Consider the following 27,877-nt stretch of genomic DNA (forward strand, 5'->3'; position numbering starts at 1 on the left):
AATTTGTTCACTGCCTTTAATGAAGTTAATTTTCCATCGAGGGGTGACTTGCACCCCCGGCGACTCCAGCACTGATACACGCAACAGCAAAAGCATTTTCAAACTTACACAGTCCCAGTACAGAGAAACACATTTATATAAGGGTTCGGAGGTCATGTTAAATGCCTAAACAGCGGTTCGTGTGAAAACGGGAGAGGTTCTGACTGGGGCAAGCCCCAGTGACGGCAACGGATTGGGATATCGAGCCAAGCCTAGGAATGGAAGCTGATGTCACAGTACTTCTTCTCCAGTATGGACTGTTAAAAAGAAACATACGGGATCCTGGGCTATGTAAATAGAGGAATAGGGTACAGAAGCAAGAAAGTGACGCAAAACTTTTATAAAACTCTCTTCTTCGGCAGTTCCCCGGAGTTGAGGATGACTTGCTTCCTCACTAAATGAGTTCTCAGGTGACTGATGGGTCCAATGCGGGCCAGATCCACACTGGTTCGATCTCAGCTGGAGTACTGTGTCCAATTCTGGGCATCGCACTTTAGGAAGGATATGAAGGCCTTGGAGAGGGTGCAGAGGACAGTCCCAGGGATGAGGGACTTCAGTGAGAGACTGGAGAAGCTGGGGTTGTTCTCCTTTTAGCAGAGAAGGTTTAGAGGGGTTCAAAATCAGGAATGGCCCTGATCGTTGCCCAGTGGCTTCTGCTCAAGTGGTTGAATGTATTCAAGGCTGAAATAGATCAATTTTTGGACTCTAGGGGAATCCAGGGATATGGGGATCAGGTGGGAAAGTGGAGTTGAGGTCGAAGATCAGCCATGTATGGCGGAGCAGGCTCGAGGGGCCGAATGGCCGACTCCTGCTCCTAATTCTTATGTTCTTATGACAGTCACATGTGACAGGTGGGTGTTTCTCAGTGAGGTACCAGAGGACACTGGTGAAATGTACCCCAATAACCAGTGGCTTCAGGAATGATGGAAGGAACGAGTGGTGGGAGTGAGAAAGTTGGGAGATGTATTTATGACATGGGAGGTGATTATGTTGTTGGGGTCTATGAGGGCGCAATGCATTCTCATGGATCCATCCCTTTCCATCAGCGCCAGGGCAGAATGTACATGCACAGAGTGGGGGAGGGGAACGAGGCAGGGAGTTCACTCCAGGTAATGCAACTCAAGATCCGTTATACGTTCATACTTCACAACAAAAACAAGAGCAAATAAGATAAGAGAGGGTGGGGATATCAGAGGGGAGAGAGAGTGGAGTGGGGGAGAGGGGTGGAGAGAGTGGGAGGGAAGGGGGCAGAGAATCAGAGATTCCATTTTTTCAATTGTCTTTGCATTCAGTAATTTCTGTTCAACTTGTCATAAACGTCTCGCTGGCCTCCTTTGATAGGCTGAAAAATATAAATGACAAATCAGGAAAGGCCATAAATAATTGGGACTGCAACAGAGAGCAGTGTGGGGGAGGGTGAGGGGAGGGGAGGGAAGGAGGGAGGAAGGTAGCGAGGGACAGATGGATTGCATTACTACAGCACCTTTCATTACTTTAAATGTAGTCACTGTTGTAATGTGGGAAACGCGGCAGATCATTTGCGCACAGCAAGCTCCCACAAACAGCAATGTGATAATGACCAGATCATCTATTTTAGTGATGTTGGTTGAGGGATAAATATTGGCCCCAGGACACTGGGGATAGCTCCCCTCTTCTTCTTCCAATACTGTCGTGTGATCTTCTACATTCTCCTGAGAGGGTAGATGGGGCCTTGGTTTGACATCTCATCCGAAAGACGCTCCCTCAGTACTGCCCCTCCAACAGTGCGGCGCTCCCTCAGTATTGTCCCTCCGACAGTGAGGCACTCCCTCAGTACTGCCCCTCCGACAGTGCGGCGCTCCCTCAGTATTGTCCCTCAGACAGTGTGGCACTCCCTCAGTACTGTCCCTCCGACAGTGCGGCGCTCTCTCAGTACTGTCCCTCCGACAGTGCGGCACTCCCTCAGTACTGCCCCTCCGACAGTGTGGCACTCCCTCAGTACTGCCCCTCAGACAGTGCGGCACTCCCTCAGTACTGTCCCTCCGACAGTGCGGCACTCCCTCAGTACTGCCCCTCAGACAGTGCGGCACTTCCTCAGTACTGTCCCTCCGACAGTGCGGCACTCCCTCAGTACTGTCCCTCCGACAGTGCGGCGCTCCCTCAGTACTGTCCCTCCGACAGTGCGGCACTCCCTCAGTACTGCCCCTCCGACAGTGTGGCACTCCCTCAGTACTGCCCCTCCGACAGTGTGGCACTCCCTCAGTACTGTCCCTCCGACAGTGCGGCGCTCCCTCAGTACTGTCCCTCTGACAGTGCGGCGCTCCCTCAGTACTGTCCCTCCGACAGTGCGGCGCTCCCTCAGTACTGCCCCTCTGACAGTGCGGCGCTCCCTCAGTATTGTCCCTCCGACAGTGTGGCACTCCCTCAGTACTGCCCCTCCGACAGTGCGGCGCTCCCTCAGTACTGCCCCTCCGACAGTGCGGCGCTCCCTCAGTATTGTCCCTCAGACAGTGTGGCACTCCCTCAGTACTGCCCCTCCGACAGTGCGGCGCTCCCTCAGTATTGTCCCTCCGACAGTGCGGCGCTCCCTCAGTATTGTCCCTCCGACAGTGCGGCGCTCCCTCAGTACTGTCCCTCTGACAGTGCGGCACTCCCTCAGTACTGCCCCTCTGACAGTGCGGCACTCCCTCAGTACTGTCCCTCCTCCTCTGACAATGCAGCACTCCCTCAGTACTGCCCCTCCGACAGTGTGGCATTCCCTCAGCAGTGCCCCTCCGACAGTGTGGCACTCCCTCAGTACTGCCCCTCCTCCTCCTCCTCCAACAGTGCGGCACTCCCTCAGTATTGTCCCTCCGACAGTGCGGCACTCCCTCAGTACTGTCCCTCCGACAGTGCGGCGCTCCCTCAGTACTGTCCCTCCGAAAGTGTGGCACTCCCTCAGTACTGCCCCTCCGACAGTGCAGCGCTCCCTCAGTACTGTCCCTCCGACAGTGCGGCGCTCCCTCAGTACTGTCCCTCCGACAGTGCGGCGCTCCCTCAGTACTGTCCCTCCAACAGTGTGGCACTCCCTCAGCAGTGCCCCTCCAACAGTGTGGCGCTCCCTCAGCACTGCCCCTCCTCCTCCTCCTCCGACAGTGTGGCGTCCCTCAGTACTGCACGGGAGCACCAGCCTGGATTATGGCCTCAAGTCTCCGGAGAGGGACTTGAATCCATGACATTCCGGCCTTAAGGTGAGAGTGCTGCCCCCTGAGCCAGGGCTGACCCTGAGGACTGAGGATACCGAGTTCCACAAATTGAAGTGCCGGGAAAGGATGAGTTTGGGCCGCCGGTGTTGGGAAATGTGGCAGTGAGGATGGACGGGGGAGGATGATGTGTTGGGGAATTGGTGGGATGTGGGACAGGTTCCGATGCAATGCCCGAGTTGAGTTGATATAAAAGCAGAGGCTGCTGGGAGAGGCTGGCAACATTTAAAAGGCTTTACCGCATAATGGGGGTTTTGATGCGGCGATATCATGTCTGCTGGCCGAGTGAATGGAATTTCATCAGCTTTATGCGGCCGGCCTCGGAAATCTGAAAAAGGAAACATTATAAATAGCGGGCGAGGCAGAAAACCCTCCCCAAGAGGCAGCACCTGACGAACGCAAGGGCGATTATGATCTACACTGTCCCATCAAACACTCCCAGGGCAGGTACAGCACGGATTAGATACAGAGTAAAGCTCCCTCTACACTGTCCCATCAAACACTCCCAGGGCAGGTACAGGGGGTTAGATACAGAGTAAAGCTCCCTCTACACTGTCCCATCAAACACTCCCAGGGCAGGTACAGGGGGTTAGATACAGAGTAAAGCTCCCTCTACACTGTCCCATCAAACACTCCCAGGGCAGGTACAGCACGGGGTTAGATACAGAGTAAAGCTCCCTCTACACTGTCCCATCAAACACTCCCAGGGCAGGTACAGCACGGGGTTAGATACAGAGTAAAGCTTCCTCTACACTGTCCCATCAAACACTCCCAGGGCAGGTACAGGGGGTTAGATACAGAGTAAAGCTCTCTCGACACTGTCCCATCAAACACTCCCAGGGAAGGTGCAGGGGGTTAGATACAGAGTAAAGCTCCCTCTACACTGTCCCATCAAACACTCCCAGGGCAGGTACAGGGGGTTAGATACAGAGTAAAGCACCCTCTACACTGTCCCATCAAACACTCCCAGGGCAGCTACAGGGGGTTAGATACAGAGTAAAGCTCCCTCTGCACTGTCCCATCAAACACTCCCAGGGCAGGTACAGCACGGATTAGAAACAGAGTAAAGCTCCCTCTACACTGTCCCATCAAACACTCCCAGGGCAGGTCGGGGTTAGATACAGAGTAAAGCTCCCTCTACAGTGTTCCATCAAACACATCCAGGGCAGGTAAAGAGGGTTAGATACAGAGTAAAGCTCCCTCTACGCTGTCCCATCAAACACTCCCAGGGCAGGTACAGCACGGGTTAGATACGGAGTAAAGCTCCCTCTACACTGTCCCATCAAACACTCCCAGGGCAGGTACAGCACGGGGTTAGATACAGAGTAAAGCTCCCTCTACACTGTCCCATCAAACACACCCCGGGGAGGTACAGGGGGTTAGATACAGAGTAAAGCTCCCTCTACACTGTCCCATCAAACACTCCCAGGGTAGGTACAGCACGGATTAGATACAGAGTAAAGCTCCCTCTACACTGTCCCATCAAACACTCCCAGGGCAGGTACAGCACATGGTTAGATATAGAGTAAAGCTCCCTCTACACTGTCCCATCAAACACTCCCAGGGCAGGTACAGCACGGATTAGATACAGAGTAAAGCTCCCTCTACACTGTCCCATCAAACACTCCCAGTGCAGGTACAACTCGGGGTTAGATACAGAGTAAAGCTCCCTCTACACTGTCCCATCAAACACATCCAGGACAGGTAAAGAGGGTTAGATACAGAGTAAAGCTCCCTCTACGCTGTCCCATCAAATACTCCCAGGGCAGGTACAGCACGGGTTAGATACAGAGTAAAGCTCCCTCTACACTGTTCCATCAAACACTCCCAGGGCAGGTCGGAGTTAGATACAGAGTAAAGCTCCCTCTACAGTGTCCCATCAAACACATCCAGGGCAGGTAAAGCGGGTTAGATACAGAGTAAAGCTCCCTCTACGCTGTCCCATCAAACACTCCAAGGGCAGGTACAGCACGGGTTCGATACGGAGCAAAGCTCCCTCTACACTGTCCCATCAAACACTCCCAGTGCAGGTACAGCACGGGGTTAGATACAGAGTAAAGCTCCCTCTACACTGTCCCATCAAACACTCCCAGGGTAGGTACAGCACGGGGTTAGATACAGAGTAAAGCTCCCTCTACACTGTCCCATCAAACACTCCCAGGGCAGGTACAGCACGGATTAGATACAGAGTAAAGCTCCCTCTACACTGTCCCATCAAACACTCCCAGGGCAGGTACAACTCGGGGTTAGATACAGAGTAAAGCTCCCTCTACAGTGTCCCATCAAACACATCCAGGACAGGTAAAGAGGGTTAGATACAGAGTAAAGCTCCCTCTACGCTGTCCCATCAAACACTCCCAGGGCAGGGACAGCACGGGGTTAGATACAGAGTAAAGCTCCCTCTACACTGTCCCATCAAACACACCCCGGGCAGGTACAGGGGGTTAGATACAGAGTAAAGCTCCCTCTACACTGTCCCATCAAACACTCCCAGGGCAGGTACAGTTCGTGGTTAGATATAGAGTAAAGCTCCCTCTGCACTGTCCCATCAAACACTCCCAGGGCAGGTACAGCACGATTTGATACAGAGTAAAGCTCCCTCTACACTGTCCCATCAAACACTCCCAGCGCAGGTCGGGGTTAGATACAGAGTAAAGCTCCCTCTACAGTGTCCCATCAAACACATCCAGGGCAGGTAAAGAGGGTTAGATACAGAGTAAAGCTCCCTCTACGCTGTCCCATCAAACACTCCCAGGGCAGGTACAGCACGGGTTAGATACGGAGTAAAGCTCCCTCTACACTGTCCCATCAAACACTCCCAGGGCAGGTACAGCACGGGGTTAGATACAGAGTAAAGCTCCCTCTACACTGTCCCATCAAACACACCCCGGGCAGGTACAGGGAGTTAGATACAGAGTAAAGCTCCCTCTACACTGTCCCATCAAACACTCCCAGGCCAGGTACAGTACGTGGTTAGATATAGAGTAAAGCTCCCTCTGCACTGTCCCATCAAACACTCCCAGGGCAGGTACAGGGGGTTAGATACGGAGTAAAGCTCCCTCTACACTGTCCCATCAAACACTCCCAGGGCAGGTACAGCACGGGGTTAGATACAGAGTAAAGCTCCCTCTACACTGTCCCATCAAACACACCCCGGGCAGGTACAGGGGGTTAGATACAGAGTAAAGCTCCCTCTACACTGTCCCATCAAACACTCCCAGGCCAGGTACAGTACGTGGTTAGATATAGAGTAAAGCTCCCTCTGCACTGTCCCATCAAACACTCCCAGGGCAGGTACAGCATGGATTAGATACAGAGTAAAGCTCCCTCTACACTGTCCCATCAACACTCCCAGGGCAGGTCGGGGTTAGATACAGAGTAAAGCTCCCTCTACACTGCCCCATCAAACACTCCCAGGGCAGGTACAGCACGGGGTTAGATACAGAGTAAAGCTCCCTCTACACTGTCCCATCAAACACACCCCGGGCAGGTACAGGGGGTTAGATACAGAGTAAAGCTCCCTCTACACTGTCCCATCAAACACTCCCAGGCCAGGTACAGTACGTGGTTAGATATAGAGTAAAGCTCCCTCTGCACTGTCCCATCAAACACTCCCAGGGCAGGTACAGCATGGATTAGATACAGAGTAAAGCTCCCTCTACACTGTCCCATCAACACTCCCAGGGCAGGTCGGGGTTAGATACAGAGTAAAGCTCCCTCTACAGTGTCCCATCAAACACATCCAGGGCAGGTAAAGAGGGTTAGATACAGTGTAAAGCTCCCTCTACGCTGTCCCATCAAACACTCCCAGGGCAGGTACAGCACGGGGTTAGATACAGAGTAAAGCTCCCTCTACACTGTCCCATCAAACACTCCCAGGGCAGGTACAGGGGGTTAGATACAGAGTAAAGCTCCCTCTACACTGCCCCATCAAACACTTCCAGGGCAGGTCGGGGTTAGATACAGAGTAAAGCTCCCTCTGCACTGTCCCATCAAACACTCCCAGGGCAGGTACAGGGGGTTAGATACAGCGTAAAGCTCGCTCTACACTGTCCCATCAAACACTCCCAGGGCACGTACAGCACGGGGTTAGATACAGAGTAAAGCTCCCTCTACACTGTCACATCAAACACCCCCAGGGCAGGTACAGGGGGTTAGATACGGAGTAAAGCTCCCTCTACACTGTCCCATCAAACACTCCCAGGGCAGGTACAGCATGGGGTTAGGTACAGAGTAAAGCTCCCTCTACACTGTCCCATCAAACACTCCCAGGGCAGGTACAGCATGAGGTTAGGTACAGAGTACCCTGTCTATTTACCCTAAGAACGTTTGATGAGGGGCTTGGTAGGCCACTTCAGTTAAGAGTCAACCACAATGGTGTAGGACTGGAGTCACATGTAGGCCCAGACCGGGTAAGGTCGGCAGGTTTCCTTTGCTGAAGGGCATTGGTGAAGCTGTTGGGTTTTTAGACAATCCGACAGCTTCCGGGTCATTATTACTGATCCCAGCTTTTATTTCCAGATTTTTTGTCAAATTCCCAAATTGCCCTGGTGCATTTTGACCTGCCACTCTCTGGATTTCTGGTGCAGATATAACCAGGACTCTCCCGTGCCCAGATTTATTATATAACAAAACCCAACCTTTGGAGGCTGCTCCTTGTCTCCTGGCGAACCAATAGACAGATCCAGCGACCAGGAGCGTCAGTATCAGGTCCCCGCAGATAATGCCGATCACAGTGCCCGTGTTCAGATCGATGCAGTGTTCACAAACTGGGGGAGAGGGAGGCGCAGATTAACATTGACAACATGCAAAGTGTGAAGAAATGGAGATAATGGGTGCTCCTGTATCACCTCATCATCATCATAGGCAGTCCCTCGGAATCGAGGAAGACTTGCTTCCACTCCTGAAGTGAGTTCTTAGGTGGCTGAACAGTCCAATACGGGAGCCACAGTCCCTGTCACAGGTGGGACAGTGGTTGAGGGAAGGGGAGGGTGGGACTGGTTTGCCGCACACTCTTTCCGCTGCCTGCACTTGGTTTCTGTATGCTCTCGGCGATGAGACTCGAGGTGCTCAGTGCCCTCCTGGATGCACTTCCTCCACTTAGGACGGTCTTTGGCCAGGGAATCCCAGGTGTCAGTGGGGATGTCGCACTTTATCAGGGAGGGTGTCCCTGTAACGTTTCCTCTGCCCACCTTTGGCTCGTTTGCTGTGAAGGAGTTCCGAGTAGAGCGCTTGCTTTGGGAGTCTCGTGTCTGGGACATGCAAACAATGTGGCCCTGCTCAGCGGAGCTGGTCGAGTGTGGTCAGTGCTTCGATGCTGGGGATGTTAGCCTGGTCGAGGACACTAACGTTGGTGCGTCTGTCCTCCCAGGGGATTTGCAGGATCTTGCGGAGACATCGTTTGTAATATTTCTCCAGCGACTTGAGGTGTCTACTGTACATGGTCCATGTCTCTGAGCCCTACAGGAGGGCGGGTATCACTACAGCCCTGGAGACCAGGAGCTTGGTGACAGTCTTGAGGGCCTGGTCTTCAAACACCAATCACAGAATTCAACGACTGGAATCTGATAGAATTTACAGCTGGGTGACAGGCCATTCGGCCCAGCGGCTCGCGGCTGCTGTTTAAGGGCGACACGAGTAGAATTTCAGACCGAGTTTACTCTCGGCTGAGTTCCCATTTCCGGCCAACCTTTTCTCAACAACTTCACTCGGCAGAATTCGGAATACACAAAATAAAAGGAATTCAGGCAACGTGACCAGAAGGTAACGAGGAAAGTTGCAGATTTTCCTGAGGATTTAACTAGAAACTGGTCTTTTTAACAAGTCCATGAAAGCTCCCGCAATCTGCCTTTCTGGTTATTTCTAGACATGCCATTAATCAGAGTTTACCTTTGGCTCGGATATAAAACTGATAAGGGTCATCGTTCCCAGATTTGCATCGATATTTGCCGTTCTTCTCCTCGGTGTAGTTATGGATGCTGAAGGTTTGATCTCCCGGAACTTCGTTCTTATCATTTGTGGTCCAGGTGTAAGAGGGCCCGGGCAGAGGGCAGAGTAAAGTGACCGTGGTCCCTTCAACATTCACTTGTTCCACTAAAGAAAAGAAAGTCCACAATCAGCGTCTTGTGGCAACCTGTAATCTTTTCTAAATGGTCTCATTATTAAACTATTTCAGAGATGTATTTCAATCAGGACAGAATATGTAAAGTTTACTTACTCGCTGCACTCGCTGTGACTCCTGAGACAAAGAAAAGAACCAGGATTAACAAGAGGCAAAACAATTCATCACCTTTATATATTTCAGTAGCATTTAAATATCAGCAATTTAAAAGCTCTCGCTCTATGTCTATCTTGTGTGGAGCGGGTTATTTCCCGCCAGGAGGAACCCGCCCTTTCTGTGCTGTAATTCCACGTTATTCCAAGTAACGACAGCAATATTATAGGGCGTTATATCTACTTTTCATTCAATATTTCTGAGCAAATGTATATTCATTCTGGAACTTTAATTGACGATAAAGACCGCAATCTAACAGTAAAGGGTAACCCCTTGTCTTTGTATCCGAAATGTCAGCAAGGGGTTTGGTAACCAGTTATCGAGCTCTGCCAATGTACCAAAGCAGCTGCCATTTTGCAAAGAGCAAGGTCCCACTATTGGCCATGAGTTCAGTGGTCAGTTTATGTGTAGTTTTAGAATCATAGTCTGTGCAGCGCAGGAGGCCATTCAGCCCATCGATCCGTGTCGGTGCGTGCTGGTTATCTGCTCGAAACCCAATTTCCCTGGTTTCTGCTCCAATTCTTTTATATTCTTGCTTTTTGACTTATCTAACTTCCTATACATATTTGGTGTTGGTTGAGGATAAATATTGGCCAGGACAGCAGGGAGAAATCCTCTGCTCATCTTTGGAATAATGCCGTGGGATCTTTTACATCCACCTGAGCGAACAGGCAGGGCCTCGATTTAATGTCTCATCTGAAACACGGCCCCTCCGACAGTGCGACACTCCCTCCATACTGCCCCTCCGACAGTGCAGCACTCCCTCAGCACTGCCCTCCGACAGTGCAGCACTCCCTCAGCACTGCCCTCCGACAGTGCAGCACTCCCTCAGCACTGCCCTCCGACAGCGCAGCGCTCCCTCAGTACTGCCCCTCCGACAGTGCGGCATTCCCTCAGTACTGCCCCTCCGACAGTGCAGCACTCCCTCAGTACTGCCCCTCCGACAGTGCGGCATTCCCTCAGTACTGCCCCTCCGACAGTGCAGCACTCCCTCAGCACTGCCCCTCCGACAGTGCGGCACTCCCTCAGTACTGCCCCTCCGACAGTGCAGCACTCCCTCAGCACTGCCCCTCCGACAGTGCGGCACTCCCTCAGTACTGCTCCTCCGACAATGCGGCACTCCCTCAGCACTGCCCCTCCGACAGTGCGGCACTCCCTCAGCACTGCCCCTCCGACAGTGCGGCACTCCCTCAGTACTGCTCCTCCGACAGTGCGGCACTCCCTCAGTACTGCCCCTCCGACAGTGCGGCACTCCCTCAGCACTGCCCCTCCGACAGTGCGGCACTCCCTCAGCACTGCCCCTCCGACAGTGTGGCACTCCCTCAGTACTGCCCCTCCGACAGTGCGGCACTCCCTCAGCACTGCTCCTCCGACAGTGCGGCACTCCCTCAGTACTGCCCCTCCGACAGTGCGGCACTCCCTCAGTACTGCCCCTCCGACAGTGCGGCACTCCCTCAGTACTGCCCCTCCGACAGTGCGGCACTCCCTCAGCACTGCACCAAAGTGTCAGCCTAGATTTTGTGCTCAAGTCTCTGGAGTGGGACTTGAACCCACGACCTTTGGACTCTGAGGCGAGAGTGTTATTCACGAAACAAATCTGAAAGCAATAAAAAATATTGAACAAAACGAAATCCGAAAAGTTTCACAAAACTTATTTTCTTCGTCTTCATGTGAATGCAAAGGTGAACTGTGAACTCACCCAATAACAGCAGGATGGTAGGAGACAGAATCCCAGAATAGGTCCGCATGGTCTTTGCTCCCAAATAAACGGCCTCGCTCACTCGTTGCTCTCACACAGCAGCTCACGGCGAGTTTGTTTCTGAAAGTGGAAAATAATCATAGGAGAGAGGTCTGGGTGTTGTGCAGAGTCGGAGCTGATTATAACTCAGTCTGTATCAATCTGTAATCTGCTTTGCTCACCAGAGTTTGCAACGTGTTTGCAGCTCTGTGCCTGGAACAGGAAACAAGATACTGAGTGAGGAGACAGTTCAGACCACAGCATCATCAGCAGCTACACAACACGACACAACCTGCAAACACTCACTCTCTGACTGCACAGTTTCCATCACAGCTTCCCAATCAAACACTGCTTTCTAACCGTTCAAATCAGTATCAACAGATCTAAAACAACAGGTATCCGGGAATGACCAGGGTGGGAGGTGGAGGAGGCGAGGGGAAGGGGTGAGGGGGGACAGGGTAGGAGGGGATGAGAATTTGGGGATGGGGAGGGGGTGAGGGTGGGGGATAGAGGTAAGGGTGAGAGCGAGAGGGGTTGAGGGAGTCGGGTGGGAGGGGAAGGGAGGAAATGTCAGGTTTGGAGGCAGATATAAACTGGATTATCAGCAAATGGCCATCTCTCCATGGTCTCACTACTCCCTATCTCTGAAATCTCCTCCATCCCCATAACCCCCTAAAATCTCTGCACCCCTCTAATTCTGGCACTTTGAGCATACCCCGATCTCCATCGCTCCACCATTGGCCGCTGTGCCCCAAGCTCTGGAATTCCCTCCCTCAACCTCTCCGCCTCTCTCTCCTCCTTTAAGACGCTCCTTAAAAATTATCTCTTTGACCAATGCCCTAACTTCTCCTTATGTGGCTCAGTGTCCTATTTTGTCTGATTATGCTCCTGTGAAGTGCCTTGTAATGTTTTACTACGCCAAAGGCACTATATAAATGCAGTCAAACAACATTTTGTCATCTCCGAGATTTTTAACACCCCTATGATTTTTCTCCCTGGTTTTTTGTTCCCCACAGAATAATCTTTAATATCTGGAGGCTCCAGGGAGAATCCTGTCTCTCTATCCTGATAAGTTGTCTGGGGAGAATCTCGGGAAATCATTCTCACATCCACCTTGGCTCAAATGTAATATTTATTGGCAAGCAGATGACAGCAAGGGTGACAGGCCTCCATCTTAGATGGCACCACATCAACCCTAAAACAAATCAATAAGGTCACCTCAAAATGGCGGCCCAGTACCTGCAGGCGCTTTGCAGCCACAGCAGGGGGCGCTGTTGTTCCGCAGTAAATGGAGACACGGGCAACAGCGCCACCTGCTGGCAGGAAACCAGTAATGAAGCATTGCAGCGAGGAAGATGGAGAAGAAGATTGGTGTGATGATACAGCCCTGCTTGACTCCAGTCCGAACGTGGAATGGGTCTGTAATGAATCCGTTGGTCAGGATCACGGCCTGCATGTCATCGTGGAACAGGTGGAGGATGGTTACAAACTTTTGAGGGCAGCCAAATCTGAGGAGGACGCTCCATAATCCCTCACGGTTGACAGCGCTCTAATTGGAACTCCGACACGGCAAGCGAGCCCCAGGTGGGCAGAGGAAACGTTTCAAGGACAGCCTCAAAGCCTCCTTGAAAAGATTTAACATCCCCACCGACACCTGTGAATCCCCGGCCCAAGACCGCCCAAAGTGGAGGAAAAGCATCCGGGAGGGCGCTGAGCCCCTCGAGTCTCGTCGCCGAGAGCGTGCAGAAACCGAGTGCAGGCAGCGGAAGGAGTGTGCGGCAAACCAGTCCCACCCTCCCTTCCCTCAACCACTGTCTGTCCCACCTGTGACAGGGACTGTGGTTCCTGTATTGGACTGTTCAGTCGCCCGAGAACTCACTTTTAGTGTGGAAGCAAGTAACCCTCGACTCCGAGGGACTGCCTGTGATAATGACTGTAACAACAACTACAACAACAACAACTGGTGAGCACAGCGTCCCTTTACACGGGATATACGGCTCAGAAACAGGGCACTGGGCCCAAGCAGTTCATTCTGGTGTTTATGCTCTACTCGAGCCTTCTCCCACTGCTCTCTGTCCCACCCTATCAGCATAGCCCTCCATTCCCTTCTCCTTCATGTGCTTATCTAACCATTCCTTAAATGCATCGATACTATTCGCTTCAATCACTCCCTTTGAAAGAAAGATTTGCATTTCTATAGCACCTTTCATGACCACCAATGTCTCAAATGCTTTACAGCCAATGAAGTACTTTTGGAGTGTAGACACTGTTGTAATGTGGGAAACGCAGCAGCCAATTTGCGCACAGCAAGCTCCCACACACAGCAATGTGATAATACCCAGATAATCTGTTTTTTGTTATGTTGATTAAGGGATAAATATTGGCTGGGACACTGGGATAACTCCCCTGTTCTTCTTCAAAATAGTGCCATGGGATATTTTACATCCACCTGACAGAGCAGACGAGGCCTCGGTTTAACGTCTCATCTGAAAGACGACACCTCTGACAATGCAGCACTCCCTCAGCCTAGATCTATGTGCTCAGGTCCCTGGAGCGGTACCCACTGAGCCAGCGAGTTCCACATTCTCACCATTCTTTGTATAAAGAAGTTTCTCCTGAATTCCCCATTGGATTTCTGGGTGACTATCTTATATTGATGGCCTCTAGTTATGCTCTTCTCCACAAGTGGAATCATTCTCTCTGTATCCACTCGATCAAAACCTTTCATCATTTTAAAGACCTCTATTAGGTCTTCCCTCAGCCTTCTTTTTTCAAGAGAAAGGAGACCCAGCTTGTTCATCCTTTCCTGATATGTATACCCTCGCATTTCTGGTATTGTCCTTGTAAATCTTCTCTGCACCCTCTCCAGTGCCTCTATATCCTTTTTATAATATGGCGACCAGAACTGTGCGCAGTGCTCCAAGTGTGGTCTAACCAAACTTCCCGACTTTTCAATTCTGTCCCTCTGGAAATAAATCCTAGTGCTTGGTTTGCTTTTTATGGCCTTGCTAACCTGTGTCACAATGTTTAGTGATTTGTGTATTTGTATCCGAGATCCCTTTGTTCCTCCACCCCACCCAGACTCGCACCCTCCCAGTAATAAGTCACCTCCCTATTTTTCTGACCAAAATGTAACACCTCACATTTATCTGTGGGGTCAGATTGGGGTCCCTTGTTGGCAGTATGGGCACCCCACTCCCTGGCCGCCGGACAAATGAATGTTGAGGTGGTCCTGGCGGGAGGGGACCCCCTCCACAGAGACAGTACCCCATGCCTCCAGACGCGCGGGGAGCAATTACTGAGACCATCCAGGGACTGTTAGACGAAGGCTTGATTCGAACTTGGAGCTCCCCATGTTCATCGCCTATATGGCCTGTTCAAAGGCCTGGTGGGGGGTAGCGTTTCACTGGATTATCGGGAACTAAACAAAGTCTCTAAGCGGGTGGTTGCAGCTTTCCCTGAAATGATGGCGGGTTTGGATCTGGAATCAAAATGGTTCACGGTTCTGGACATCGCTAACGGCTTCTGTTCCCTTCCCTTACATTCAGACAGTCTATCGCACTGCCTTTACCGTGTCTGGAGTGCAGTACTGCTGGAATATCTTGCGGCAGGGGGACTGTGACGCGCCTGCCATCTTTCACGTGGTGGTGAAAGGTGTTTTAGATCAGATTCCCTTTAGGGATCAATCATTCAGTATGTGGATGACATATTGATCCAGTCTCCGTCTGTGGAGCAACACAAGACTGAGGTTTGGTGTGTACTCCAGGCATTGTTAGAGGAAGGTTTACTGTGTCCCAGTAAAGCCCAACTGTGCAAAGCATGGGTTATATATTTGGGCATTCAGATGGTGATCGAGGGGAGGTCCATTGCGCAGGATTGAGTAAACCAACTGTTAAAATTACCCCTCTCACTGACCATAAGGCAGTGCAGTCCTTCTTGGGACTCCCGGGTTGTGTAGAGTTTGTGCCTGACTATGCCCGAATTGTTGAGTCGCTCCAACAGTTGTTACACAGCTCCTCTGTTGACTGGACGGAGGAGCATACTTCCATCTGAAACAGATGCTCAGTAGTGCACCAACACTGATTGTCCCAGACATGCACAAGCCGTTTATAACTTACCCCATGGCTTCTGATCTGACAATCGATGCTGTGGGACCTGGGGAGCGCCCGGTTACTTGAACAGGTATTGCAGTCCCCGCAGATTAAATTCGGCCCTTGTGAAAAGACTGCACTGGCTGCTCATTGGAGTATTGGCAAAATGAAATACCTGCCTGGAGATCAATCCATCATTTTACGCTCCCACCACGATCATAGAAACATATAAACATAGAAAATAGGTGCAGGAGTAGGCCATTCGGCCCTTCGAGCCTGCACCATTCAATAAGATCATGGCTGATCATTCACCTCAGTATCCCTTTCCTGCTTTCTCTTCATACCCCTTGATCCCTTTAGCCGTAAGAGCCATATCTAACTCCCTCTTAAATATGTCCAATGAACTGGCCTCAACAACTCTTTGCGGTAGAGAATTCCACAGGTTAACAACTCTCTGAGTGAAGAAGTTTCTCCTCACTTAAATGGCTTACCCCTTATCCTTATACTGTGTCCCCTGGTTCTGGAACTCCCCAGCAACGGGAACATTCTTCCAGCATCTAACCTGTCCAGTCTCGTCAGAATGTTATATGTCTCTGTGAGATCCCCTCTCATCCTTCTAAACTCCAGTGGATACAGGCCCAGTCGATCCAGTCTCTCCTCATATGTCAGTCCTGCCTCCTCTACAGTTAATGAGATGTGGTAAAATTCATTTGCGTACTGTTTCCAGTGTACGGATTCTGTCATTGGATGTGTACTCTCCTGTCTGCTAATGTCACGTTTGAACGGCTAAAAGAGTATCGCAGGGAGGTTATGGGCCTTCTTATAACGGGAGAATTGCATGAATGTGAAGTACTCACAGCCCCTGTGTTTGTGGAGGGCCGTGCTGTCGAAGCAGAAACTGCCTGTTTTGTAGATGGTAGTTCCTTTATTCAGGACATCACACAGGGTTTGCAGGCGTTGAATGGCGGAGCAGGCTGGAGGGGCCAGATGGCCTACTCCTGTTCCTAATTCTTATGTTCTTATGTTCCTTTATTCAGGGCGGTAGCCATCACACAGGGTTTGTTCTTATTACAAAGGACCAGGTCGAGCAAGTGTTTGGATTCAGAGTTAAAGATGGGGGCACGCAGGCTGCGGGAACTAATGGTACACTTGGTGGTCGAGATCTTCGGCAAGAACCAAGTCATTACAGCTGTTGTAGATTCGGATTACGTATTCAAGGGGGCTCTACTCACTTTAGAGTGGTGGGCCCAGGACGGCTTTATGGCAACCGATAAGTCAGACATTAAGCATAAACAGTGATGGAAAGTTTTACATCATACAGCCGTTAGCAAAGGTGGGAAAATCCGGGTGGTTAAGTTTAAAGCACACGTAAATAAACGGAATCGGGGCTGTGGTGGTTGATAAGAAAGCCAAAGCAGCGGCTATCGAGGGTTCAATATGGCCAAAAGAAACTTCAACGGCCTGAAATAAAGTGACATCAACTTTAATCGTTCAAACCAGGGGACTGCTTGCAGCAGCAGGGTATAATGGGTTGTGGGATATGCAGCACTGTGATCCAGAGATAGCGCCTCGGTTTGAGAGCCCAGCGACCCAGGTCATGCATGGCATGGTTATGGGAGAAGGAGAGGAGGGTCAGTGGGTTGGTCCTGAACCTATTAGGAGACTTCTCATGTCATGGATACCTGGCTCACGAGTTGGAGGGCACCCGAATGTAGGGGAGGCAATTTCACGGTTAATGAAATTCGCCTGGTGGCCGGGATTAAAATGCAATATAGCTGCACACATACAGCTTTGTTTAACTTGCACAGCAAGATCCCGCACGCTACAAATCAAGGGGGCGCTATTGCGGCAAGCTCGCAGGGGCCCGTGGGAACGGATTCAGATTGATTCTGTCGGAGAGAAAAGGTTTCTGTTGGTTGTGGTGGACGCATTCACTTGGTGGGTGGAGGCGTTTCCGACAGCAACCAGACTAGTGCCACAACTGCTCGGGTTTTAGTGCAGGAAATGTCTGCGCGCTGGGGATTGCCACAAGTGATTGACTTGGACAATGGCCCAGCCTTTGTCGGGGAAGTGTTCAAAGAGTTAAACGAATTCCTGGGAATCCCACAGAAAGATCATATTCCGTATCATCCGCAGGCTGGTGGGCAGGTGAACGCATGAATCGCACACTTAAAGCGGAGTTATCCAAAAGTATGTGATCGTGCTGGGGAAGATGGGGTTAATCTTTTGAGTGAGATTGAGTGAGGTCCTGGGTGAATCGAATGATTAGGTTATCATCATATGAGGCCTTGTTTGTGGGAGAACCAGAACCTGTTTGTACCCATGGACCCGAGCCTGACATCTATCCTCGCGCCAGAGGCACCGACAAATGGCTCGGAGGGACACATTGATCCTGAGTAAAGAGCTCGCATGAAAAAGGAATTTGATCAAAAGGCTGACCTTCGTGCCCATCAGGTCGGTGATCAGGTTATGGTGATAAAAGATAGGAAGAGGCAAAAATTCCCAAAGGGAGATTGGGATGGGCCCGACAGAGTAATCGATGAATTGAGTTCCTCTGATCCAGAAATGTACTGCATTTGTCTGGAAACATGCAACTCAAGTTGTTATGGAAAACAGCGAAGCACGCGGATTAATGTTTCGAATGAAGTGGGAAGGTGGATAATGTTGGGTTATGCGTTTTTGCTGTTACATGTTTACCCTTTCAGGATCAAGGAGTATGATACGATGTGTGAATTGCTGTGGACAATGTCGGGACTTGTGTTACAAGTGCACTACCCCTTCGGACGGATGCAATGTCTCGGCGAGCAACCTGACATTTAGTGCCTTCCTGGGACGTGTCCTTAATGTGACATGGAGCTGGTCTGAGCCCAGCTGGAACTCAGAGTGGGACGGATTGGACATTGCACCATGGTAAATTGTATTGTGTATAATCCGATTCTCGGTTTAGCGCGGGCGGCACGGGGCCTTTCGGGAACAGGGGCAGGTGTCTGTAAACATGACGTCCAACACTATCACGGTAACAATTGCAAACAGCACACGATCCTGGTTGGGCATCGGCCGATTGACATTGAGCATATTCCCACAATGTACCGGATAGGCTTGGCGAATAATAATCTTCGGGGTGTGTGATCAGGCTGTGTGGCAGCCAACTTAATAGAAACATAGAAACATAGAAAATAGTTGCAGGAGTAGGCCATTCGGCCCTTCTAGCCTGCACTGCCATTCAATGAGTTCATGGCTGAACATGCAACTTCAGTACCCCATTCCTGCTTTCTCGCCATACCCCTAGATCCCCCTAGTAGTAAGGACTTCATCTAACTCCTTTTTGAATATATTTAGTGAATTGGCCTAATCAACTTTCTGTGGTAGAGAATTCCACAGGTTCACCACTCTCTGGGTGAAGAGGTTTCTCCTCATCTCGGTCCTAAATGGCTTACCCCTTATCCTTAGACTGTGACCCCTGGTTCTGGACTTCCCCAACATTGGGAACATTCTTCCTGCATCTAACCTGTCTAACCCCGTCAGAATTTTAAACGTTTCTATGAGATCCCCTCTCATTCTTCTGAACTCCAGTGAATACAAGCCCAGTTGATCCAGTCTTTCTTGATATGTCAATCCCGCCATCCCGGGAATCAGTCTGGTGAACCTTCGCTCCCTCAATAGCAAGAATGTCCTTCCTCAGGTTAGGAGAACAAAACTGTACACAATACTCCAGGTGTGGCCTCACCAAGGCCCTGTACAACTGTAGTAACACCTCCCTGCCCCTGTACTCAAATCCCCTTGCTATGAAGGCCAACATGCCATTTGCTTTCTTAACCGCCTGCTGTACCTGCATGCCAACCTTCAATGACTGATGTACCATGACACCCAGGTCTCTTTGCACCTCCCCTTTTCCTAATCTGTCACCATTCAGATAATAGTCTGTCTCTCTGTTTTTACCGCCAAAGTGGATAACCTCACATTTATCCACATTATACTTCATCTGCCATGCATTTGCCCACTCACCTAACCTATCCAAGTCGCTCTGCAGCCTCATAGCATCCTCCTCGCAGCTCACACTGCCACGCAACTTAGTGTCATCCGCAAATTTGGAGATACTACATTTAATCCCCTCGTCTAAATCATTAATGTACAGTGTAAACAGCTGGGGCCCCAGCACAGAACCTTGCGGTACCCCACTAGTCACTGCCTGCCATTCTGAAAAGTCCCCATTTACTCCTACTCTTTGCTTCCTATCTGACAACCAGTTCTCAATCCATGTCAGCACACTAACCCCAATCCCATGTGCTTTAACTTTGCACATTAATCTCTTGTGTGGGACCTTGTCGAAAGCCTTCTGAAAGTCCAAATATACCACATCAACTGGTTCTCCCTTGTCCACTCTACTGGAAACATCCTCAAAAAATTCCAGAAGATTTGTCAAGCATGATTTCCCTTTCACAAATCCATGCTGACTTGGACCTATCATGTCACCTATTTCCAAATGCGCTCCTATGACATCCTTAATAATTGATTCCATCATTTTACCCACTACCGATGTCAGGCTGACCGGCCTATAATTCCCTGTTATCTCTCTCCCTCCTTTTTTAAAAAGTGGGGTTACATTGGCTACCCTCCACTCTATAGGAACTGATCCAGAGTCTATGGAATGTTGGAAAATGACTGTCAATGCATCCGTTATTTCCAAGGCCACCTCCTTAAGTACTCTGGGATGCAGTCCACCAGGCCCTGGGGATTTATCGGACTTCAATCCCATCAATTTCCCCAACACAATTTTCCAACTAATAAGGATTTCCCTCAGTTCCTCCTCCTTACTAGACCCTCCGACCCCTTTTATATCCGGAAGGTTGTTTGTGTCCTCCTTAGTGAATACCGAACCAAAGTACTTGTTCAATTGGTCTGCCATTTCTTTGTTCCCCGTTATGACTTCCCCTGATTCTGACTGCAGGAGACCTACGTTTGTCTTTACTAACCTTTTTCTCTTTACATATCTATAGAAACTTTTGCAATCCGTCTTAATGTTCCCTGCAACATTCTTCTCGTACTCCATTTTCCCTGCCCTAATCAAACCCTTTGTCCTCCTCTGCTGAGTTCTAAATTTCTCCCAGTCCCCGGGTTCGCTGCTGTTTCTGGCCAATTTGTATGCCACTTCCTTGGCTTTAATACTATCCATGATTTCCCTTGATAGCCACAGTTGAGCCACCTTCTCTTTTTTATTTTTACGCCAGACAGGAATGTAAAATTGTTGTAGTTCATCCATGCGGTCTCTAAATGTCTGCCATTGCCCATCCACAGTCAACCCCTTAAGTATCATTTGCCAATCTATCCTAGCCAATTCATGCCTCATACCTTCAAAGTTACCCTTCTTTAAGTTCTGGACCATGGTCTCTGAATTAACTGTTTCATTCTCCATCCTAATGTAGAATTCCAACATATTATGGTCACTCTTCCCCAAGGGGCCTCGCACAACGAGATTGCTAATTAATCCTCTCTCATTACACAACACCCAGTCTAAGATGGCCTCCCCCCTAGTTGGTTCCTCAACATATTGGTCTAAAAAACCATCCCTTGTGCACTCCAGGAAATCCTCCCCCACCGTATTGCTTCCAGTTTGGTTAGCCCAATCTATGTACATATTAAAGTCACCCATTATAACTGCTGCACCTTTATTGCATGCACCCCTAATTTCCTGTTTGATGCCCTCCCCAACATCACCACTACTATTTGGAGGTCTGTACACAAATCCCACTAACGTTTTTTGCCCTTTGGTGTTCTGCAGCTCTACCCATATAGATTCCACATCATCCAAGCTAATGTCCTTCCTAACTATTGCCTTAATCTCCTCCTTAACCAGCAATGCTACCTCGACCCTCTGACCTCTTTTATATCCGGAAGGTTGTTAGTGAATACCGAACCAAAGTACTTGTTCAATTGGTCTGCCATTTCTTTGTTCCCCGTTATGACTTCCCCTGGTTCCGGCTGCAGGGGACCTACATTTGTCTTTACTAACCTTTTTCTCTTTACATATCTATAGAAGCTTTTGCAGTCCGTTTTAATATTCCCTGCAAGCTTCCTCTCGTACTCTATTTTCCCTGCCCTAATCAAACCCTTTGTCCTCCTCTGCTGAGTTCTAAATTTCTCCCAGTCCCCGGGTTCGTTGCTATTTCTGGCCAATTTGTATGCCACTTCCTTGGCTTTAATACTATCCCTGATTTCCCTAGATAGCCACGGTTGAGCCACCTTCCCTTTTTTATTTTTACGCCAGACAGGGATGTACAATTGTTGTAGTTCATCCATGCGGTCTCTAAATGTCTGCCATTGCCCATCCACAGTCAACCCCTTAAGTATCATTTGCCAATCTATCCTAGCCAATTCATGCCTCATACCTTCAAAGTTACCCTTCTTTAAGTTCTGGACCATGGTCTCTGAATTAACTGTTTCATTCTCCATCCTAATGTAGAATTCCAACATATTATGGTCACTCTTCCCCAAGGGGCCTCGCACAACGAGATTGCTAATTAATCCTCTCTCATTACACAACACCCAGTCTAGGATGGCCTCCCCCCTAGTTGGTTCCTCGACATATTGGTCTAGAAAACCATCCCTTATGCACTCCAAGAAATCCTCCTCCATTGTATTGCTTCCAGTTTGGTTAGCCCAATCTATATACATATTAAAGTCACCCATGATAACTGCTGCACCTTTATTGCATGCACCCCTAATTTCCTGTTTGATGCCCTCCCCAACATCACTACTACTGTTTGGAGGTCTGTACACAATTCCCACTAACGTATTTTGCCCTTTGGTGTTCTGCAGCTCTACCCATATAGATTCTATATCATCCAAGCTAACTATTGCATTAATCTGCTCTTTAACCAGCAATGCTAACCCACCTCCTTTTCCTTTCATTCTATCCTTCCTGAATGTTGAATACCCTTGGATGTTGAGTTCCCAGCCCTGATCAACCTGGAGCCACGTCTCTGTAATCACAATCACATCATATCTGTTAACATCTATTTGCACAGTTAATTCATCCACCTTATTACGGATACTCCTTGCATTAAGACACAAAGCCTTCAGGCTTGTTTTTTTAACACCCTTTGTCCTTTTAGAATTATGATGTAGTGTGGCCCTTTTTGTTTTTTGCCTTTGTTTACTCGGCCTTCCACTATTGCTTTTTACCTTTCTACCATCTGTTTCTGATTCCATATTACTTCGCCCCGTCTTGCTGCATAGATTCCCATCCCCCTGCCATATTAGTTTAAACACTCCCGAACTGCATTAGCAACTGCATTAATCACACAATCCGCATTATTCTAGATGCCCAGTTAAGAATGACCACTTAAAAAATTTTCCCAATTCTACCACTTAGTCATACCCAGAGTGCTGTGATTATATTAAAAATGAGTGGTCTTTTCAGAAGAGGTGGTTCACCTCTTGGCACCGACAAAAAAGGGAATGGATTGATACTTTCTTGGGATCCATTGGGGTCGGGACAGGGTTATTAAATTCAATGGATGTTGAGGTCCTTACGAATAAACTGCTGGCAGTGACCCAGGCTGAAACAAAGGGATGGGCACACGACATCCTGATGACACAGGACTGGAAGGTCCTAACTAATGCTTCAATTAATTTTAACCGGAATACCCACTCAGCCCTGATGGCATTGGGGAATTTAACACTGCAGGGATTAGATGAGGCAGCGTGGGCTAGCCTTTGCCAAAATGTGCAATTGAGTCTGAATGAATTAGTAAGGAATATCGTGCGAGCTTTATTCCATCGGAATTGACCACTAGATCTGGCTCGAACAGCCCTGGGACCATTTGGGCCTAAATGGGTTGAGGTTCACTTGGGAGATCGTTAGTTTGATGGCTGTTTATTTGTGGCCCTGTACCCACGTAATGGTACCCGATGTATGCTCCATATAACGAAGCCAGTCAGACCTACTCTGAAATTGATTTGAGATTTTGTCGAAGGTTTGACATCAAGTACATGTGCGATAATACCCATCAGGGTAATAGTAATTTAACATCTTGTATGGAACGATCTCGCTCATGCAATGTTGAGGTTCGGCGGTTAAACAAGTCTATAATTTTGGATATGGGGTTTGGCTGATTATGTTACATAATGTGCGTCCTTGTAATGGTTTTGTTGTTACTAATGACCAGCTACAAATATATATGTGTCTGGAGCTTGGATCTTATTGCACTAATTGATCTTTTCTAATTGTGGAGTGTGGTCATTTACAATTCTATCAGCACAAGGTCACAGACCAACAGACTTTAAAATGGCATCCTGAGAATGTGAGTCTGCAGAAACGCTACTTTGACCCGAACCGTGCTGCTATTTGGAAGAAGGAAATGCGGAAATGGAGTACAAGATTTCAGCGGGAGCGCAGGCCCACATTTCTGAAACATTTTGCTTTGGCGCAGTCTGGAGATATCGAAAGTGTTAAAAGTTGAAGATTGAAGTTTGGATTAAAAAAGGATGTTTGGATCGAAACGGGTGGTCCACAACACGGAGCCAGTTAGCCATTGGCCTGCTCCTGCACCTATTTTCTATGTTTCTATGAAATGTGTCTATCTGATCAGCTGTGTGTTTACAGTACTTCATGGTGAGAGTCGATTTATGGCAGTGGGACTTGACTTCAGGATAATGAGTGGCTGGTCATTTATCTGTATGTTAAGTATTTGAGTGTACCATTGTTACTATGTGAGAAATGATCTGGTCTGTGTATAGTAGTTCAGAAAACAGTTAGTCGTGATTTCAGGACAATGTCATTTTGATTCTACATCATCTGCATGTTAATTGTCTAAATATACTATGCAAGGAAACAAGAATTCAAAGGCATTTTTGGTATAATGAGAGTTATAAGATGAGAGTTTGACACACACACATTGGAAATTGGGAAGGTGTGTGTGTGTCACAAGCAGCCACGGAAATCGGAACAAGCAGAGAGCTGCCTTTGTGAAGTGTCGCAGTAATGTTCCGACTGGGGTTGTATAGTATGAAAGACCTGATCCTACCATTTACTACAATGGAGTGTGTGTGCAATTCGATGTGTAAAGCAACGATTCGAAAAGAGCAAGAAAGTTGTACAACACACGGATTTTAAGATTCTCCGTGTTCCTGGAAAATTCATCACATGACCTTCCACCTTCCACCACCTCGTCCAATCAAACAGCTTCTCCCCACCACCTGGACCTTCCCCATCACCCAGGCCTCTCCCCCTGCCCTGGGCCTCTCCCCCTGACCCGACCTCTCCCCTTTGCCCCGCCTCTCCCCCTGCCCTGGGCCTCTCCCCCTCGCCCCGCCTCTCCCCCTGGCCCCCTCGCCCCGCCTCTCCCCCTGCTCTGGGCCTCTCCCCCTCGCCCCGCCTCTCCCCCTGACCCCACCTCTCCCCTGGCCCCGCCTCTCCCCCTCGCCCCGCCTCTCCCCCTCGGCCCGCCTCTCCCCATCGCCCCGCCTCTCCCCCTCGCCCCGCCTCTCCCCCTGACCCCACCTCTCCCCTGGCCCCGCCTCTCCCCCTCGCCCCGCCTCTCCCCCTCGGCCCGCCTCTCCCCATCGCCCCGCCTCTCCCCCTCGGCCCGCCTCTCCCACTGCCCTGGGCCTTTCCCCCTGACCCGACCTCTCCCCCTCGCCCCGCCTCTCCCCCTGCCCTGGGCCTCTCCCCCTCGCCCCGCCTCTCCCCCTGGCCCCCTCGCCCCGCCTCTCCCCCTGCTCTGGGCCTCTCCCCCTCGCCCCGCCTCTCCCCCTGACCCCACCTATCCCCTGGCCCCGCCTCTCCCCCTCGCCCCGCCTCTCCCCCTCGGCCCGCCTCTCCCCATCACCCCGCCTCTCCCCCTCGCCCCGCCTCTCCCCTGGCCCCGCCTCTCCCCCTCGCCCCGCCTCTCCCCCTGACCCCACCTCTCCCCCGCGGCCCGCCTCTCCCCATCGCCCCGCCTCTCCCCATCGCCCCGCCTCTCCCCCTCGCCCCGCCTCTCCCCTGGCCCCGCCTCTCCCCCTAGCCCCACCTCTCCCCCTGGCCCCACCTCTCCCCCTCGCCCCGCCTCTCCCCCGCAGCCCGCCTCTCCCCATCGCCCCGCCTCTCCCCATCGCCCCGCCTCTCCCCCTCGGCCCGCCTCTCCCCATCGCCCCGCCTCTCCCCCTCGCCCCGCCTCTCCCCTGGCCCCACCTCTCCCCCTCGCCCCGCCTCTCCCCCTCGCCCCGCCTCTCCCCCTGACCCCACCTCTCCCCCGCGGCCCGCCTCTCCCCATCACCCCGCCTCTCCCCCTGACCCCACCTCTCCTCCTCGCCCCGCCTCTCCCCCTGACCCCACCTCTCCTCCGCGGCCCGCCTCTCCCCATCGCCCCGCCTCTCCCCCTCGCCCCGCCTCTCCTCCTCGCCCCGCCTCTCCCCCTGACCCCACCTCTCCCCCTCGCCCCGCCTCTCCTCCTCGCCCCGCCTCTCCCCCTGACCCCACCTCTCCCCCTCGGCCCGCCTCTCCCCATCGCCCTGCCTCTCCCCCTCGCCCCATGTGTCCCCCTCACCCCCTTCTCCCCCTGACCCCACCTCTCCCCCTGGCCTGGGCCTCTCCCCACCGCCAATATTTTTATAATTAATAAATGAAAATGTTCAAAAGAAACTGAAAAAAACACAATGTTTTTAATGCCGCTGTGATTGTTCTCCCGGAGTTACACTCAGCAGAGTTCAGGAGATTAACCCTGGAGAGTTGGCAACCCGAGTCACGGGGGAGGGGGAGGAGAGTGAAGGTATGGAGGAGGGGGGAGGGAAGAGGGTGAGGGTGGGGAGGGGAGTGAGGGGGAGACGAGGTGGGTTGGGGATCAATGAGATTCTGCAAAGCTCACAGGAAGCGACTCCAAAAAAACAGAATCTTTTCAAATTCCCTTAAAATATTCTTTTTCATTAATATTTTTGAGTGATTTAGAAAACTAATTTTGGGAATGAGAAGTTTATGAAAAATTACACATCTCCCAACTCAACAGTTTGAAAGCAGTGGAGTGTGGTCGTGTCCTGTGCTAGTGAGTGTTATTGGCCTATTTGAATGAGGGGGCCTCACGAGTTGTCGCTGGTTATTGATGTGGTGCTGAGCCTGGGCTGATATTTCCGCCAGAGTCCAGGGCACTGAATCCAATTTTAGTGATTTAATCGCTCCCCGCGCTCCTGACTGAGATCTGCACAGAATGCATTAAAGGAAAGATTACAAATATTTTCATAGAATCAGAGAAGTTTACAGCACGGAAGGAGGCCACTCGGCCCATTGTGTCTACGCCGGCCGACAAAGAGCTACCCAGCCTAATCCCACTTTCCAGCTCTGGGTCCGTAGCCCTGCAGGTTACGGCACTTCAGGAGCACATCCAAGTATTTTTTAAATGTGATGAGGGTTTCTGCCTCTGCCACCCTTTCAGGCCGTGAGTTCCAGACCCCCACCACCTTCTGGGTGAAGACATTTTCCCTCAAATCCCCCCTAACCTTCTACCAATTACTTTAAATCTATGGTCCCTGGTTGTTGACCCCTCTGCTATCCACTCTATCCAGGCCCCTCATAACTTTATACACCTCAATAAGATCTCCCCTCAGCCTCCTCTGTTCCAATGAAAACAAACCCAGCCTATCTAATCTATCCTCAAGCTACGATTCTCCACTCCCGGCAACATCCTCGTAAATCCCCTCTGTACCCTCTCCAGTGCAATCACATCCTTCCTGTAATGTGGTGACCAGAACTGCACGCAGTACTCCAGCTGTGGCCTAACTAGTGTTCTATACAGTTCAAGCATTCTATTCATTCTATACCTTGGCTAATAAAAGCAAGTATTCCGTATGCCTTCTTAACCACCTTATCTACCTGGCCTGCTACCTTCAGGGATCAGTGGACCTGCACTCCCAGGTCCCTTTGCTCCTCGACACATCTCAGTATCCTACGAGTTAATGTAAATTCCCTTTCCTTGTTAGCCCTCCCCAAATGCATTACCTCACACTTCTCTGGATTAAATTCCATTTGCCACTGTTCTGCCCACCTAACCAGTTCCGATTCAAAATTGTCATCCTTTAATAGTTATGTTTTATGATGATATAATGATGATTTTATATAATGCAACATGTGTTTTAAAAAAATCAAATGAGACTTGGGTACTTGAGCACATAAAAACTAAAATAAAGTTCATGTATTAAAAAACGGAAACTCTCTGGGAACTTTACTGAATTTCTCAGATAAAGTTTCGCATTGTCCTTTTAAGAGTGTGGGCCCCACCTCTTGGCTCCGATCCCGGAGTTGCTTTCTGCGACTGGTCCGCCCGCCCGGAGTCTTCCTGGTCTCAGCTGCCGGCTCCACATCGACACCCAGATTAAAGCCGGGAGAAGCAGCGAAAGCTGGTCCGAATCAGCGGCCTCATGTGCCCCCACATCCCGCCCTGGGCTCTGTTCCTGGCGGCGACTCTCGCAGGTGAGTCCGGGGAGAGCGGCTGCGGGGGCAGGGGGCAGGGGGCAGAGGCCGGGGGCAGGGGACAGGAGCCGG

The 27,877-nt window shown here is 50.5% G+C and overlaps 2 protein-coding genes across 6 annotated transcripts in view; one reads left to right on the forward strand and one right to left on the reverse strand.

The window, feature by feature from the left end:
• LOC139276504 (T-cell surface glycoprotein CD3 epsilon chain-like) lies at positions 1-27,805 on the reverse strand. 3 transcript variants are annotated; one of them, XM_070894621.1, is made up of 8 exons: positions 27,614-27,805; positions 22,257-22,343; positions 11,234-11,353; positions 9,478-9,498; positions 9,150-9,353; positions 7,901-8,029; positions 3,500-3,588; positions 1-1,381 (listed from the first exon to the last, which is right to left on the reverse strand). In XM_070894621.1, exons 3-8 carry the CDS (start codon positions 11,280-11,282, stop codon positions 1,328-1,330), a joined length of 546 nt encoding a protein of 181 aa, XP_070750722.1. In that variant the 5' UTR covers positions 11,283-11,353; positions 22,257-22,343; positions 27,614-27,805; the 3' UTR covers positions 1-1,327. The 3 variants fall into 3 exon arrangements, with proteins under 3 accessions (XP_070750722.1, XP_070750724.1, XP_070750723.1); XM_070894623.1 differs by lacking the exon at positions 22,257-22,343; XM_070894622.1 differs by lacking the exons at positions 22,257-22,343; positions 27,614-27,805 and adding an exon at positions 11,455-11,488.
• LOC139276503 (myelin protein zero-like protein 2) overlaps positions 27,621-27,877 on the forward strand; it is a 37,667-nt gene continuing 37,410 nt past the window's right edge. For all 3 annotated transcript variants that reach the window (XM_070894620.1, XM_070894617.1, XM_070894619.1), the window contains exon 1: positions 27,621-27,805. In XM_070894620.1, the coding sequence (XP_070750721.1) occupies positions 27,754-27,805 (52 nt within the window). In that variant the 5' untranslated portion in view covers positions 27,621-27,753. The remainder of the gene's footprint in view (positions 27,806-27,877) is intronic.

This window comes from Pristiophorus japonicus, chromosome 11 (genome assembly GCF_044704955.1).
Source record: "Pristiophorus japonicus isolate sPriJap1 chromosome 11, sPriJap1.hap1, whole genome shotgun sequence".
Taxonomy (NCBI): Eukaryota; Metazoa; Chordata; class Chondrichthyes; family Pristiophoridae; genus Pristiophorus; species Pristiophorus japonicus.